We start from the raw sequence: 17,537 nt of genomic DNA, 5'->3' as shown, positions 1-17,537 counted from the left end.
ATAAAAGCCTGGAAGAAATAGATAATAGGAGTAACATATCTCAACATCATAAATGCTGTATGTAGAAAACCTATAGCCAACATAATACTAAATAGGGAAAAGTTCAATGCATTCCCATTAAAATTTGAAATGAGATAAGGCTGTCTATTTTCTACATATAGTCCTTGAAATCTCAGCTAAAAAAAAAAATGAGAAGTCAAATGATCTCTATTTGGGCACAATGTCATCTAATACGTAAAGAACCTCAAGATTCTACCAGTCAACAGTTAGAACTGAAAAACACCTTCAGCGATATAACAGGAAACATAATTAAACATATACAAAAGAAACATATTTTCTATAAACCAATAATGAACATTCTGAGAAAGCAGCCAGGAAACCTATCCTATTCATAATATCTTCAAAAATGGAAAACCTAGGAATAAACCTAGCCAAGGAAGGGATGAGTTCTAATCATGATCTACAGAGTCAAAGCAATTCCCATCAATATTTTATTGGAAAAATAGGAAAAACACCCTAAAATGCATACGTACACAAAAGACCACACAGAGAAAAGCAATCCTGAACTAAAAGATCAATACTGGGCATATGACAGTACCTGATTTCATGTCACACCATGGAGTCAAAGTAACAAAGTGTGGTCATGGTACAGAAGCAGACATAGAGACTAACAGAATGAAACAGTGGTCCCAGAAGGAAACACATAGCATCAGCAGCAACCTGATCATTTTTTTTAAAGATGACACACAAGTGAGTTGTTGAAAAGGCAACCTCTTCAAATGGTGCTGGGGAAACTGGATATCCATATCCATATGTGAAAAAATGAAGCTAGGTCCCAGCGTTTGCTTTATACTAAAATCAATCTGAATCTGCTATAGGAGAGTATTTCTAAAATATATAAAGCTAAGTATCAAAAAGAATTTAAAAAATAATTTCTAGAATGGGCCAATGAAATGAACAAGAAATTCACAAAAGATTAAATATAAATGTCCAGTAAGCATATGGGGGATGATTCAATGCTCTTACTTACAAGTGAAATACAAATTAAAATTACATTTTGCCCTGTCAGAATGGCCCTCACATGAAAACCAATTGACAACACATGCCAGTGTGGATGCAGGAGAGGGAAGTCCTTCACTCCACTGTCAAAAAATAGACACGCATCTCAATTTTACCCAATCGGAAGACTGAAATTATGTAATTTGCTGAACAATGGATGTTACTAATGATTGTATTAAACAAAGTGTCAAAGACAAATTTGAATGTTTACCCTCATTTAGGGATCTAGAATAATTTATAGATAAGTAAAACCATAACACACACACACACACACACACACACACACACACACACACACACACACACACACACACACACACACGGACAAACACACACACGGACAAACACACATGGACACACACATAGTAAAAGAGGAAAGAGAAGAAATAATGGGAGAGCCTGTGGGTAAATGTGGTTGAAGTCCATGATATACTTGTACTTGAAGGAAATGTTTGCAAGGTAAATGCAAAAAAAGCTATGTATGATGAATATATGCAAAAAAATCAGGATTTGATGATTCTAACTCATGCTTATCCCTGAGTTCAATTCCTGGGACCCACATGGTGAAAGGGGAGAATCAACTAGACCAAGTATTGTTCTGACCCACAAACACATCATGGCACATTCATTGGCATACATATATACATACATATATGTACATACATGGAGAAACAGACATATACACAAATGACCACACATACACACACAAACACATGCACTCATGTACTCACACATATGTGCACATACACATAAATACTTTATTGCTCACTTTGCCTCAATTTTCACAAAATTATGAATGTCTAACAGTTTGGTAAAATTGGTAAATTGAATAAATTCTCACAGAAAAGCTCTTTCTCATATATATTTATTTTCTATTTATTGCATATGTGGAATATGCAATATTCTTTTCTCATTCCCAGTCATTTTATGGTTAAACCAAGAAAGTTTTCAGTTGATGCTGAATGTGGCTAAAAAAAAAATCATCGAATTACAGGTGGTGTATTTTCTGCCAATCAAAGACTATTTCCCAATCATTTTGCTTCAGTGTTACAGCTATGTCCTCTTAGAAACTATCAGTACCCAATGACATAAAATCCATTGTACAAAAAAATACATTCACGTTTGTGCATATTTTTAAATATATGCATTTACATACCCATATGTACAAATGCCAGGAAGAAGGGAGGGGAAGAGAGGAGGGAAAAGAGAGGAAAACTCGGAAATATGACCAATTTAAATGAAGGCCATTTTGAATAACCACTGCTTTTGATAAATGTGGTCTTTATATTAAAATGTTGTGAATTGTGTAGTCCAAAGTGACAGATTTTAGTGTCCTGTGTTTAGATAGAACCCATTCCAGCCTGAGAATTGGAACTTCTTTACAATTATCGTGACACTAAAGGCTTTTTTTTGATATCATTAGCTTCAGAGCAACAATTTAGATTCATCATGTTTTTGAACGTTCACATTGATTTTCCAAACTAAAAGGTTTATAAATTGAATTCTATTGGTCTCAGTGCATTCTCTTTTTTCTGTAAAAGCCATAAAAAAGAAGTTTTTCTTTATGTAATAAGACTCTTTGTGTTGTTTAATTTACTTGACAGGCAATAAATATCAAGAGTGTGAATTCACAGAAATTTAACATTCAGACCGAATATTCAAATGTCTTATTGGTCTCCTTCCTTGGTTTTCTATTAAACTTAAGAGTTGAAGTATAAGAGGACTTCTCATCTTTGATTCTTACTCAAAATTATAACAATTTTGGTTTTTGTTTGGGTTTTTATTTTTTTTGAGATAGGGTCTCTTTATGCAGTTCTGGCTGACTTGAAACTCACTATGAAGACCAAGCTGGCCTCGAACTCACAAAGATCCTCATACCTCATCCTCCTCAGTGCCGGGACTAAAGATTATGTTTTAATGATAACTATGCTTTAAAATACAGACATGTATGCATTTAAGAGAAAAATGTTCTATACATCAATATGATGCAAATTCACCAACAATGAAATATATTCTGCTAAGTAGGAAGTGAAGCTATTTTATTTGCATTTGTAAATGATCCAGTGTCTGTTATTATTTTGTTTTAAAATTGGTTGCTGGGGATCAAATCCAGGACCTTACTCTCTGAGGCAAGGACTCCACAATGAACTCTAGCCCACAGTGACTGATTCACAGGGTTCCTTTGCAATAGTATCATAGAATTCCCTCTCCATTTAAGAACTTTTGCTTTTGAACCAGCAAACAATCTGACCTTATTAGAATACATCAATAAGTGAACTTTCTTTAGAAGTTCAAAATTGTCCTTCAGCAATGGTTTAAGTGCGCAAGTCTCTAAACAGCGAGGCTTATCATGTGCAAAGAATAAATCAGAAAATTTCCCAGATGTTCCCAAATTTACAGACATCACAAATAAAAGAATAATTCATATCTGTACCTGTGTGCTACACTCTTAAAATAAAGTAATCCAGTGGGGACCTATAATATTCTGATCCCTGCCCATACGAATCTTTCCTGGTTCCCCATTTTAACAGGAGGACCTAAACCCTAGGGAGTTACTCGACAAATTTCAAATAACTAGCAACAATAACTGATAGAAATGAGCTTAAATCTATCTATTTTAAATATTTAAATGCAATGCACTGTAACATTCTTCTATATGTATTTAAACAAAATGCCACTTTACTAGAAAAGATATTACCACTAAATGCATGAATCAAAAAGTTGAATGTGTAATATACAGGCATAATTACGTCATTGTCATAACATAGTAAATAAACACATACACACACACACACACACACACACACACACACACACACACACAAGGCACATGCAACTGAAGGCAACTCACTTGAAGGGAGTAAAGGAAGCATTCAACTCTGCATCAATCTCCATCTGTTTCACCCTCCTCCCTCCCCATTTATACCATATTAGAGTCACGGAATAACCATTGCTTCTTTGGCCTACTAGATAAGAGCTGTTTTGACTACGTATAAAAAATATTAAAAGTATCAAAATCAGAAACAGTATAGATTATTAGAAAAACATAAGTAATATGAAATGGGATGGTTCACAGTATAGATTATTAGAAAGACATAAGTAATAAGCAATAGACTGGTTCCGAGTATTGAATTTGCTGTAAGATCCAGTCTCTGCTATAAGTAATCCCAGTTGAGATGATTCATGGCTGCTGGTGAATTGTTGACATCTCTGTGGCACATTGTGTCCACTGGATTACTTTGTCAAGAGAAAAACATAAGAAATAAAAATAAGAATAGGCAAGAAGTTGGGATGGTAAACTGGTGTCATTTTCTTGTAAGTGATTCAGTACTTTAATTATTGAAAAAATAACGGGTAATACTTGATGAAAGCCTGGAATTGGGCCTCATAAGCTTGGCAGGGTGTGAGACAGTTAGAGGACTGCAGAGTCAGAATTCAGAATTTTTATGATGGACTGTTTACAGGGAGTCAGGATTTGGGGCGGAACAGAGAAAGAGGATGCTGAGAGGCAACTCTCAGCTCAATACAGGGATGCTGTGGTTTGAATAAGAAAAAAATAAACAAACAATGCTATTTTGTGGCTCTGTTTCAAGAGAAGGAGAATCCTTTGGAATGGGGGCTTGAAGGAGGCAATGGGTTAAAATGGGAACAGACTTTGAAGTTGTGTAGCCAGTTCCCACTTTCTGACTAGATTCTGCTTCCTGTTCTCCTAAGATGTGAAGAGGTGTGGAGTCCCACTTACATATCCCGCCCCCCTACCTTCCTGTCTTCTCTGTTACGATGGATTATGTCCTCGAAACCTGTGAGCTTTTATTCATCACTATGAAAATGTAATTAATACAAATAACCATGCACTCACTATGAAGAGAGAATACAGAAAGAGAACCAAGTATGACATGGGGGTGAGAGACAAGCTGACTTTGGATCAAAGTGATGCAGTTCATTGTGAGTAAGGAACAACCAGAAAGTGAGAATATATGAGTGAAATGTTTAACTTGTTTTTAATGAGGAAGTAAAATCACAGATAATGTAGGGCTAGAGAGATGGCTCTGTGGTTAAGAACATTGGCTCCTCTTCCAGAGGACCTGTTTCAATTCCCAGCACCCACATGACAGCTCACAACTGTCTGTAACTCCAGTTCCAGGGGACCTGACACCTTCATACAAACACACATGGAGACAAAACATCAATCAATGCCCATAAAAATAAGTTCATTATTTTTGAATAGTGGTGTCATAACTGAGAAACATCTAAGAAAATCCATACATTTTTATAAAAATAAACATTGACACTAAACTCACTTTATCTCTCAAAAAGAAAGCTCAAACTGCAGTTTTCCTCTTGTTTAAATGCCTATTGAATATCAAACGATTTGTTTTTATACATGTAAAAAGAACAGAATTCATTTGAAAGCATCTTGGAAGGTCTTAAGTTAGCCCTTGTGTTGGACTATATAATTATAGTGGTGAAGAGAACTCATTTTGGAGGTAAAAATGTTTATTTTGTGAAAGAATTTATAAGAAAAGGAAAATTAAATACTTCAATTGCTATGCAAACACAAGGAAGTACAACTTAGTTTTCACAATTGTGCCTCCTATGATACAGAATATTGATGTGTTTGTTTTCAAAAAAAAAAGTTTTCATTAGGTTTGTGCCTAGTTTTTTCACACACACACACAAAAAATGCTATCTGATTATTTTGATACCACTCTTCAAGAGTAATGTAGACAAATGATGAATATAAATAACCTATCAGGATCCTGTGATTCGCTGGGACTGCAGGCCTCTGCACAACACTATTGTAGTCCTGTTTCAGTTCTATCTTCTGTTGGCTCTTCAGTAAGAACAGGCAGGCTAAGGAACAGATCGCCACCCCTGAAGACCATGTGTATCCATGGGTGAGGCTGGATCATTGTAACAAAAGCTTGAAAATATAGCTCTGCAATATATTGTCATTTACTTAACTCCACAATTACCTAGTGTGAACTAAATATTAGGTGTTATTAATGTCTCACCGAGGTCACTTTTTATTAAATTCTTGTGAAAACTCTTAACATTGATTTTCTTTTTCCTATTTAAAACATTTCTTCCTTTCCATTTAGTTTTTGTAAGATTTTTGAATAGGCCTGAAATAGATCAATCTCCTTGGCATTTCTTTATCCATGTTTTATCAAATGCTGGCACATTGATTGCAAGGACTTTAAAAATGAAAGTTCTTCGTGTTTTCTAAAAATACAAGAGTAAAGTGAATGTATTACTCAGAAGCCAACGCTTGGTTCTTTTTTGCCTCTAATAATCACATTTGGACACCCACATCAGTGGGTGGACATGAGACACGAGTTTTGGGCTCTACATTCTAAATCACTTTCACTCTGTCTCAGGTAAAGCAAGATTTCTGTGCTGCTAAAGGCTGAAATGGGCCTAATTGAGAAGCTAGAGTTAAAGCCCGATTATTGAACTTTAATAGGTTTGGAAGTTCTTAGGACATCATTAATTATTTTGCTAATATTTCTGCATCTGTGGTATTCATTTAGGCAACAGAGGGGAACGGTTACTAAGACTATTAGAAAGTAAATGTCGAACCTATTCCCTATCACAGAGGCAATTATTTGGTGGTTGTCTCTTAATGCTGGGCACCTGTACACATTAAAAATTCCAGAAGAGGTCTTAGAAATACTTAAATGGTTGCCAGTGTCTGAGTTTTCATTATAAAATATAATTAAAGCAAGTAGAATTATAGTATCCAAAATTGGCTTCTTTCCAAGGAACTGCAGACATCACTTTCCTCTTTTCACGAACAGAAAACATAAAAAGTCAGTAAACCTAATCATCAGGCTCACCTCTTCCTCTTGGTAACTATGCCTTGAACCTGGTATCATCTTTTTAGTATAAAGAAACAGATTAAGTAGTATTGTGTTAACTCTTTAAGGAAATTCAATACATTTTAAACTTTTTGATAAGTCAATTGTAGTTTGTAGGCATTAATTTAGTCAAGATTATTAGCTGGTCTTCAGGTTTATGGTTTTTATTTATATATCTGGGCCTTTATAAAAATGCCTATGAATTTTCTCCAATTTTAAGAAAGTAGTCCTTTTTGTATTTGTAACAGTTTATATTTTTAAAAATATTAACTTGTAATGATATTTTGTGGAATGACTCATTTTCCATTTCTGAAAGATATTTAGTCTTCAACTACTTTCCATTCGGTATATGGCTTTTAAATACCATTGATTAGATGTGCCTAGTGACATATTCCTTGAATCCCAGCACTTGAGAGGCAGAGACTGGTCTCTATGAGCTTAGGCCAGCCTGGTCTACATAGTGAGTTCCAGGATAGCCAAAGCTAGCTAGTGAGACCTTGTCTCAAATAAATTAATAAATTTAATATTTGTTTCATAATCTGAGTCTACTCGTTCAAATATCTAAATTCTTCGCAATTATGGATTTGATTTTTATGTCACTATTCTCATACTATTTTGTTCTTTGAAATTTATTTTAATCTCTCTTGAACCTTTATTTGCTAGAATTACCTGAGGTGTATTTTGAGGTGACATTTTTGAAAAGGGCTCCTTAAGTCAGAGTCCTAAGTCATGCTTCATTGAACATCATTGGTCTTAAATTCCAAGACTGTGGTTTGCCCATCAACTCAGGCAGAGTCTAGGGCCACAGGACCTTAAAATTTCCATTATTTTCTCTTGCATAGGGCCAAAGAGTAATGTATGAATAAGGACTGCAACCCTACATGGGGAGGCATTTGGTTATGAGATCACAGAGAGAATTTGGCCAACTGCAGTTGGTGTTAGGGTTTAAGCTGGGCAACTCTTTCTGCAGTTTTATGGTGATGGAAGAATAAGGCTAGAGAAAAGAGAGGAATATTCTTGATTTATAGGAAGATTTCCACTTTCTGGGAAGGGATTCATATTAAATTCTTTTCCATGAGCACACCTTGTTACCTGATCTTCCAGCCACTCATCATAAGGGAGGGAGGAAGAAAAGAGGAGGACATCTAAGCAGAAACTACCATTAACATTAAGGTTTTACATTCTTACCCAGGCATGTTGACATACATCTATATTCATAGCACCTGAGGCTGGACCATTAGGATGGCAAGTCCAATGACTGCCTAGACCATATCATAAAAAACAAACAAAAACTGAATATAATAAAATATCAAGTAAATGATGAGATTTACACAGTGTATTACTGTTTTTACTTATCCATTCTGGCATTTATAACTAACGGATTTACATGGAAGATAAATTCTTTCTCATAGGCCTGGGTCATTAGCAATTTTTACCCATCAGCAGATTCACTAAGGCTATATCCCTGGCTCCTAGAGGCCTGGATCATTAGCAATTTTTATGCATCAGCAGATTCACAAGGGTTGAATCCCTGGCTCCTGGAGAGCTGTCTTTGCACTACATCTTTACATGGCAGGAGTGGATAAAGGGGATCTTAGAACCTCCTATAAGGCTCTACTCTCACGCACCAATCACTATCCAAAGGCCAGCTTCCATACACCACATTATAGGGGTATTTTTCAACAGCTTTGGAAAAAGCATATGCACTTAGTTTCTGCCATGTATGTTTATCGCTTTCTTTCCTTCTTCTTACTGTGTACAGAAAAAATTCTTAGGATGGTCCATCTTTCATTTTCTGTTCTTTTCAGCGAGTTTTTAAATCCCTGGTATTCTGACATGTTGAATAGAGTGGACATAGAGTGAGACCCAATCTACTGAGCTACCAGCCACCTGTACAGTTATCTCTCTGGCCTCCATTGTTCTCCTGTGAATTAACAAGGAACTGTTAGGGAGACTGTGTGGAGGTGTCACACAGCACTGGAGACTGTGAATGGTGGGCAAATGTTAGCTGACAGTGAATTGTGCACTAGCATTATACATACACTGGCTTTTTAAGAGCACAGGCTGGTAGATCTGACCCTGAGCTCCACCTGAAGCCTGACTTGGGATAGTTGCTCTCACTGGAGAGGCTCGGGTATTGTGGATAATTATTTTAAGGTGTGTTACATTTCTTTATGCTGCAGAACACTTGTTTTAATGATGCAAGGTTACTTTGCATTCTTTTATGCTGCATTTGTTTAATTCTGTGAAGTTGTGTTATCTTTGCCTAAAACACCTAATTGGTCTAATAAAGAGCTGAACAGCCAATAGCAAGGCAGGAGAAAGGAGAGGTGGGGCCAGCAGGCCGAGAGAATAAATAGGAGAAATCTGGGCAGAAAGGAGAAAGGAGCAAGATAGAAGAAGAGGAGGACACCACAGGCCAGCCACCCAGCCACCCGGCCACCCGGCCACCCGGCCACCCAGCCATCCAGCCATCCAGCCAGGCACAGAGTGAGAGAAAGGTAAAAGCCCAGAGACAAAAGGTAGATGGGATAATTTAAGTTAAAGAAAGCTGGCTAGGAATAAGCTAAGCTAAGGCCCGACATTCACAAGTAATAATAAGTCTCCATGTGTATCTATTTGGGTGCTGGGTGGCAGGTTCTCCAAAAGAGCAAATAAGTCAAAAGGGTAGAAAAACCAACAACACTCAGGTCTGACTGTGTTTCAGGGATGACGTGGAGGGAAGGAATTGTAGGAAGAAATGGTAGAGAACTGAACCAGGAAAACTGGTGTGGTTAGTTAGCATCGGAGTAAAAGTTTCACTTTGTCTTAATAGGAAAGATAAATACGTTTTTATAGCTGTAAGAGGAAAAGGTAAAAATGACAGGGTAATGACAGCGTGTTCCTTATGAGACCTGGGAGAGGCTTGGATCCTTGTGAATGTGCCTTTGATGGGGGAGGCAGGACAGCTGCTTCTCTAAGATTCTAAGAGCTGACAGATGGTACTGGTAAAGATATTTTACTTCTCAGGTTAACAGCTGAGAAATGTCACACTTGATATCCTGAAATTTCATGTAAATTAGAATGTGTACATCTCTAGAGGAGACCAAAGACAAATGGGCTGAATTATTGATGTGAAGCATCACTGTTTACAGAAAAGATTTTCCAAATGGAGCAAAAGCACAGTTAGGAACTCAGACTGAGAGCTTATAGTCACGCTGTTTTTCCTGGTTGTTTAAATTCTCCATCTTCAGTCTTATTTATCAGGTTTGTGGCTCAATTGATCCAAGGTACAAAGTCTAGATAACCACAGTGTGGCTTCAACAGAAGCAGATGGGAACTCCAAACCCAATGTCTCAAGGGAGAAGGCGAATGTGAAAATTCTCTAACATCAGAGGTCTAAGGTGTGATGAGTGCACCGTGGTCAGAAATGTACACGCTGAAGTTTTATCTTCCTGAGACAGAGCATTTCCCCGGGGCCAGTACCTCCATGAGATTTAACACTAGAGCAGGCGGCTCACTGATCTAGGAGTGTCTAGACTGAGAATTGAAGATAAATTGCCAAGTATGCCATCTACATGAAAATGGCACTTTAAAAGAAGGAATAAGTTGAAAAGTACAACTGAGGACTAGATACCAATGTCCTCAAGTTCAGTAATAAGGAGGGAGGGGTTTCTCTACGTAAGGGTGTGGGGTTCAATGAAGGGAGAAGGTTTTCAAGACTGAGTCAAATGAGATCTGGAAACAATAAAAGAAAACTAGAAAGCATAAATAAAATGAAAGGTGATTATGAAAACCAAATACATGCACCCTGACCTCAATATTTTAATGTTAATTTCTTAGAGGACTTATAATCTTATGTGTCTAAGATGATGAGTCGAAATTGAATTCTTGAGTACTTAAATTTCTGTATTCATTTGGCACACAACATATTATAGAAAAGCAAAACTTTCTTGCTATTACAATATGAATTGAACAGCTCTGATAGCAAGTATTTCTTATGGTCATGATAGCAAGTATTTCTTATGGTCATGATGTCCCTGGTCATTAACTCTAATTACATAAATATAATTTTCAGCACATCACAGTCATGTCATATAGCATATATGTCATATAATGTATACACTTATAATAGTATTTGTTAGACATAATTCACCTCCTGGGTGGATAAGAAACCCAAGTTAAAAGTGGCTTTGGAGTGCTCCTCAGTATAAACAATATGGAAGAGTAAGCAAATAAATGAGAAGATATTAAAGGCAGGAAGGCATGGACATGACTCACTTAACCCTGAAATGTTTTGCCGCCTGTGCACATTCTAACCCAGATCTCAAACTGTGCTCTGAGTCCTGTTACTGGCAGTTTGGAAGTGAGTCAGTATGTATTTAAACATGTCATATCTTATCATTGACTTTGTGGGAACATTTGGTTCTTGTCTGTATGTCACTACAAACCATTGGACTTAACGTCTCCTAGAGAGGCTAAGGATCGATCCTCAATGCAACTTGGGTTTGCTGTCTGTTTGTCCCAATCTCATCAGCCACTAGAATTTTCCACTTTTCCTCAGTACTTAACCAGCAGTCAACTCTACAGACTTTCTAGAAAGAATTCCCAAAATTCATGTGCTCCTGACAGCTGTTCTGTGACCATCTCCAGAAGTGAGATCCTGGAGATAGATTGCTGAGTACAGTGAACCCTGAAGAGAAAATGAAATAGGGTCAATACAGGATCATGGGTGAGAGTTTATGTACAGGAGCATAGGCAACTCAAAATCAGCTGCATCACTGAAAACCCACACAGAATCTGGGACTCTGGAGGTTTGTGTTTCATTTGTAGGCATCAGTGGCATTCCAGGAAGCAGAGCAAATCCAGGGCCAGATCCAGGGGCAGGTGTAATCTTCAAAGACAACCCCGAGTGACATCTAATGCCACTAATATATAAAGGCAGAGGGTCACTCTTGTTTTCTGAAAGCAACAGAAGAGCTGAGCCCACTAGTGGGCAGGGTTGTTTATTTAAATACCTTTTATCATGAACCTTATAATATATTTTTCTCTGTTTAGAAACTAGTTGACTTTCTGAAAATAAAAAATGAGAGGTGTATGAGCTAAATTCTAAAATTTAGCCAGCCTGCAATGTATACATATATTCAAACATTATACCATCTCTTTGTCAATGAAATCAACCTTGGAAAATATAAATACCACCATATGGGGGAAAGGAAAGTTTAGCTAATTCTTATTTCAATTACATAAAGATTTACAAAATCGTGACTCCGTCTAAAGAGCTTTTACATGAAATAAGCATAATCTATATGGAAATCCTATATGTATGTATGTATGTATGTATGTAAATGTTTGTAAAGAACTGACTTTTACAATTTAACTTCCATCCAGAGATTTTTTTTAATTGCAGTAGGCATGGGGATTGTGGACAATGTGAAGTCACTGTTTACCCTGTACCATCATGGTTTGTGAAATGCCCACCACCTCCAGGTTCCTGTTGTGAAAGTTTGTTCCCAGCTTGCAGCATTATTTTGAATGCTGTGGAGCCTGTAAGACATAGATCCTGGCAAATCTGGCTTTTTAAGAAAAATTGTGCCTCACTTTTACTATTTTGGGAACTACACTATACAAAATTCTAAAAGCAAATGACATTTCAGAGTTTTATATTAAATGATGATTTGCTTCAGAAAAAGCTTACAACACAAAGCACTTCAGTCGTTTATTGTGAAATATGGCTATGTTATAGCTTTCATAATGTAATAAATTAGAAAGGCAAACAATTTTTTGAAATGGGAAGTTAGTCAGTAGGAACTGTGTGAGTTAGCTTAATGTACCAAGCAACCGCTATGTTTGTACAGTAACCATCTCCCCTATCTAAATATCATTGTGTTGTTAGCATTTATCTCAAAATGGAACAGGATTGAACCTCACAGCACAAAACTTAGTGAAAGAGTTGAGTCATGAAATAGAACTTGTACTGATTCTACCAATATAAACTTTGAAAATGAGCAAAACCTAAGCAATGAAGCAGCCGGGTGGGTGGTTCCCTTGAGGGAAATGGAGGTGACAGGGAGATGGGTGTGACAGGGACAAGGATGTGATTGAGGCATGCGTGTAGACAGGAATGGCTGTGGTATTTTGATTCTTAATACATATAGTCTCACAGATATGCTAATTTTTCAAGATTTTATTGGTCTGTACATTTATAATTTGGTACCCATTGGGCATGGCTATTATATCTCAAAGTTTATATTAACAATAAATTATTTATTTAGAGAGAAATGTGAATGCTAACCAGAAGTTGAAGGCTGAATGCATCACATCGTTTTGTGTATGTCTGTGTGTGTGTGTGTGTACACGTGCGTGTGCTTGTGTGTTATGCAGGTCTGCATCTATATGTGTGTGTACGTGCATGTGGAAGCCAGAAGACAACCTGAGAGTTGTTCTTCAGGTGTCATTCACCTTGAAACGGTGTCTCACTGGCCTGGAGTTCACCAAGTAGACTAGATTGACTGGCCAGCGAACCTCAAGGATTCTGCTGTCTCTACTCCCCAATGCTGAGATTATACATACATGCCACCATGCCCAGACTTTTTTATGTGATATCTGGGACTCAAACTCAGGTCATTATGCTTGAAAGGCAACTGCTTTACTAACTGAGCCATCCCTTCCCACACCCTTTCCAAGCCTCTTTGATCTGACCTTAGTAGCAGAGTTACTCATAATATGGAGATGTACATCTCATGTTAGTTGGTTTAAATTCCAAGTTTAATTTTAGTTGTGGATACATTTTTAACATTTCATATGCTAGCCTTTGTTAAATGGATAGAATCACCATGTTCTAAAGCTTTAAAAGCTTCACTTTAATTACTCTTTCTTTCTCCCGTAAGAGAGAATGGAAAGCTAACTAAAATCTCTTCCCTGGAACTCTAATGCCCAAACCCAGCTCTGCTAAACATCAGACCACATGAGAAAACCAGCTGAAATAGCATACTTTCCCTCTACTTAATGAGGAACTTCAGTAGCTGTAGCTATGCTGTTGCTGTAGGGGGTAAAATGGTGAAAACAAAATAAGAAGGAAGGCTTTTCTTTGGTTCACGGTGGGATGGTAAATCCGATCATTGCCTCCTGGGAAGGCATGTTGGCTGGAGCATGAGGCATCTGGACACATTGCATATGTAGTCAATGAGTAGATGGAGATGAATCCTGGTGTCCACATGGCTTCCTCCATTTTTCCATTTTGTTCAGACTCACACACTAACCTAGGAGACTACACTGCCCACATTTAAGGGGAATTTTCCCTCCTCTGTTAAACTTCTCTGGAAATGCCTCAATGGCCACACCCATGGATGTGTCTCCTAGGTAACTCTACATCCAGTCAACTTGGCAATCAGAATTAATCATGACAGCAACTTAGACAATCTTGAATTGAAATATCTGTGTTATTTAGTATAAGATAACTTCCCCTGTTGTGTAGATGGGCCTATCCTGAAATGTTTTACATGTTTGGAATATGTATGAAGCCAAGTCAAGTGTATACTATACCATACTAAATGTGAGTTATTATTTACTACTGTCTTTGTCTATATACCAACACTACCACTCATGTGGTTCAGCTAGGTCAAAGTAGAATCCTGGTGCTTCTGCTGCCTAGCCTCATTTCAGATTCTCAGTGATCATATATGGGCTGATTTCGGCTGTGAGGATCAGCTATTCTGGGATGACGTCTATCAGAAGATTCTATTAGACATCACTAATCTATAAAATTAGAACAGAAGCTTCCTCAGCAATATTTTTCTTACTACTTAAATTACTTTAGTGCAACTCTTAGAGTTTTAATGCAAATTTAAAAGTTTAATATATCATATTTTAATTAAGCAATGATAAAAGTAAAAATGAATATGTAATGTATATCATGAAAAATAGTGCTGAAAAATAGAAATATGGAAGATGTATATCCTGAATAATTTACATACAGCCTGATGGCATTATCCAATTCTCTTTCACTGTTTTTTAATATACTTTTAGTATTGAAAATATTTTATGCACTTACCTGATGAGGAAAGTACTTCTGTATATGTTTATCTTATTGATTGTTAAATAAAGTTCTGTTTGGCCAATGAGACAGCAAGTTAGATGGAACTAGGAGTCAAAGAGGATTCTGGGAAATGTAGTAGATAAGTGGTGATCCAGACAGAAAGTGACATAGCAAGGAGACTCATATCTAAGCAAGGAGAAACAGGAAGTGTCCCTTTTCCCCTTCCTCCTCCATCGGCGCCATGTGAGCCACTGGCAAGAGAGGGTGCCAGCAAAGATAAGTCTTATAAAATAAATAGGTTTATGATAACTAAGACTGAGCTAACAGATGAGAATCCTAGTCATTGGCCAAGTCTCTCTGTGCATTAATTGGGGCCCTAACTCAGGCGGGCAGCTGGCGTAAAATGCACACGTGGCAGTGGGGCTCTGCGGCTTTTGGCGGAAAGATTTATCCTAACACTTACCCACTACCCAAAACAAACAAACAAACAAAAGAATCCATGACAGAATTAGAATGAGAAAAGCAGTTGGCTTCCTATCCTCTCTTGTAACTCATGTCCATTACCTACATTCATTCCTTCCTCGTCCTCTTGTATTTAGCCTTTCTTGTAATATATCCATTATCAAAAGTTGCAAACCTAATGGGAAGTTCACGGCTCCCATTCCAAATGCCTTTTCTGGCTGTTTAAAAGTCAATTTGAACATATAGATTTGGGGTCTAGTTAATTGGGGTATTTATTTCAAGTTATCTTTTACAATAAAGCCTACAAATCTTTTTTAAAATACTTTGAATTTTATGTGTATGAGTATTTTGCCTGCTTTCATGTCTGTGCACTGCTTGCATGCCTGGTGTCTGCAGAGAATGTAAGAGGGTATCAGGTCTCCTGAAACTGGAGTTGCAGCTGGCTGTGAGCAATCACATGGGTGTTGGGAACCAAACCTGGGTGCTCGGGAAGCAGCCAGTACTCTTCAGTGCTGAGAGCCTCTTCACTCTCAACCATATCTTTTCTGAGTGCGGTGCTTTGAAATAATTCTTAAACTGACATCCTAAAGACTTTCGCTTAAATAGAAGCCATAGACCCCGTGTAGTTATATTGTATGTGCAGCCATTTTTAAAGAAGAAATGAGCCTGTGCACCATAACTCCCTGTCACTAGAAACCTTGCTGACTCCGGAGGATCACAAAAGAGAGAGTTAGCATCTTTCTTACTCTCGTCTTGCTAGAATAATAACTGGTTGGCATTCAATCATTTATCCATGAATGTATTTGTTTAAAACTATCATCTTTGACTTACAATTTGATATGTCATTGTACAGTAGCTTATATCTCCTACCCCTTAGACTACATGCTAGGTGAAAAATGTGGGTTTTGTTTGTTTTTATTTTTGTTTTTCTGTTTTGGTTTTTTTTTTTTTGGAGAGAGGAAGAAAAACACATGAAGTTGGGTGGGTAAGGAGGTGGGAAGTATCTAGTAGGGGCTGGGGGAGAGGAAAACATAACCAGAATACATTAATGAAAATTTCTAGAAAGAAATATCTACAATTACAAAAAAAAGTTCCTGACAAATCTGGAAAAAAAAAACAAGCAAAGAAAAACCCACAGCTATGTGGTGATGATCGTCAAGTAACCCATAGGTGCCAGCATGGTCATAGCCTAGATCCATAGCCTAAATCTGATCTCATCCTGACAGATATGTAAAACTTGGTTGATTGGCTCCTTTTCTAACAACTGTCCTGATGCCAGGATCGTCTAATGAGAACTATTTGTTATGATGTATGATATTCAGAGAAATAGATTTTTAGGAGACATGTACTGTGCTGTTACACAAGTAGCCTTGGAAGTGGAGATATGAAAAAGTTGCAAGCTTTTTCTTGTATCTCATGATGGTTAATGATTTATCATCTGGTTTTTCCCCTCCTAGGCTACCGACAAGGACACAGGAAACTATAGTGCCATGGCCTACAGACTCATCATACCTCCCATTAAAGAGGGCAAAGAGGGTTTTGTGGTGGAAACATACACGGGACTCATCAAGACAGCCATGCTCTTCCACAATATGAGGAGATCCTACTTCAAGTTTCAAGTGATTGCAACTGACGACTATGGGAAGGGGTTGAGCGGGAAAGCTGATGTACTGGTAAGCGCATGAGTGAGGGACATGGGACGCCAGCCCGGAGCAAGTGTTTTAGCACTTTTAATATTACTTCAAAATAGACTATCTAAAATGCAAATGTCATTGAATTTTCATCAAGATATTTGGCCTTTGTAATTAAAAAAACAGAGAACATTTGTGGTAACATATTCTATTATACATGATACAGCAGAATCTCCAATGATAGAAATGACTTTTTACTGAGTTACCTGTGTCTGTATGAAATAGTATTCCTGTCTTTTCTTCTCTCAGGCTGAATACAGCTTCAGGGTTTTTTTTCTTCTTCTTCTTTTCATCTGGTGGCATTTATGCTTTACAAGGCTCAGGTCAAGTATTCTTTATTGCCCTCCTCCCACTGACTTGGCAAGATTTGGTACCATAACTTTAAAATATCATCTATGTAGTAAAAATGCTCAAACCTCAGAGCTTATTCCTGAGTACCAGACACTA

At 37.3% G+C, this 17,537-nt stretch overlaps 1 protein-coding gene across 5 annotated transcripts in view; it reads left to right on the top strand.

Moving 5' to 3' along the window:
- Window positions 1-17,537, top strand: part of Pcdh15 (protocadherin related 15) — a 678,164-nt gene that overhangs the window by 612,499 nt on the left and 48,128 nt on the right. For all 5 annotated transcript variants that reach the window (XM_027394186.2, XM_027394188.2, XM_027394187.2 and 2 more), the window contains one exon: window positions 16,857-17,072. In XM_027394186.2, the coding sequence (XP_027249987.1) occupies window positions 16,857-17,072 (216 nt within the window). The remainder of the gene's footprint in view (window positions 1-16,856; window positions 17,073-17,537) is intronic.

This window comes from Cricetulus griseus, assembly GCF_003668045.3.
Source record: "Cricetulus griseus strain 17A/GY chromosome 1 unlocalized genomic scaffold, alternate assembly CriGri-PICRH-1.0 chr1_0, whole genome shotgun sequence".
NCBI lineage: Eukaryota > Metazoa > Chordata > Mammalia > Rodentia > Cricetidae > Cricetulus > Cricetulus griseus.
Note: the sequence above shows the minus strand (reverse complement) of the source record. Positions and strands in the feature narration are given on the sequence as shown.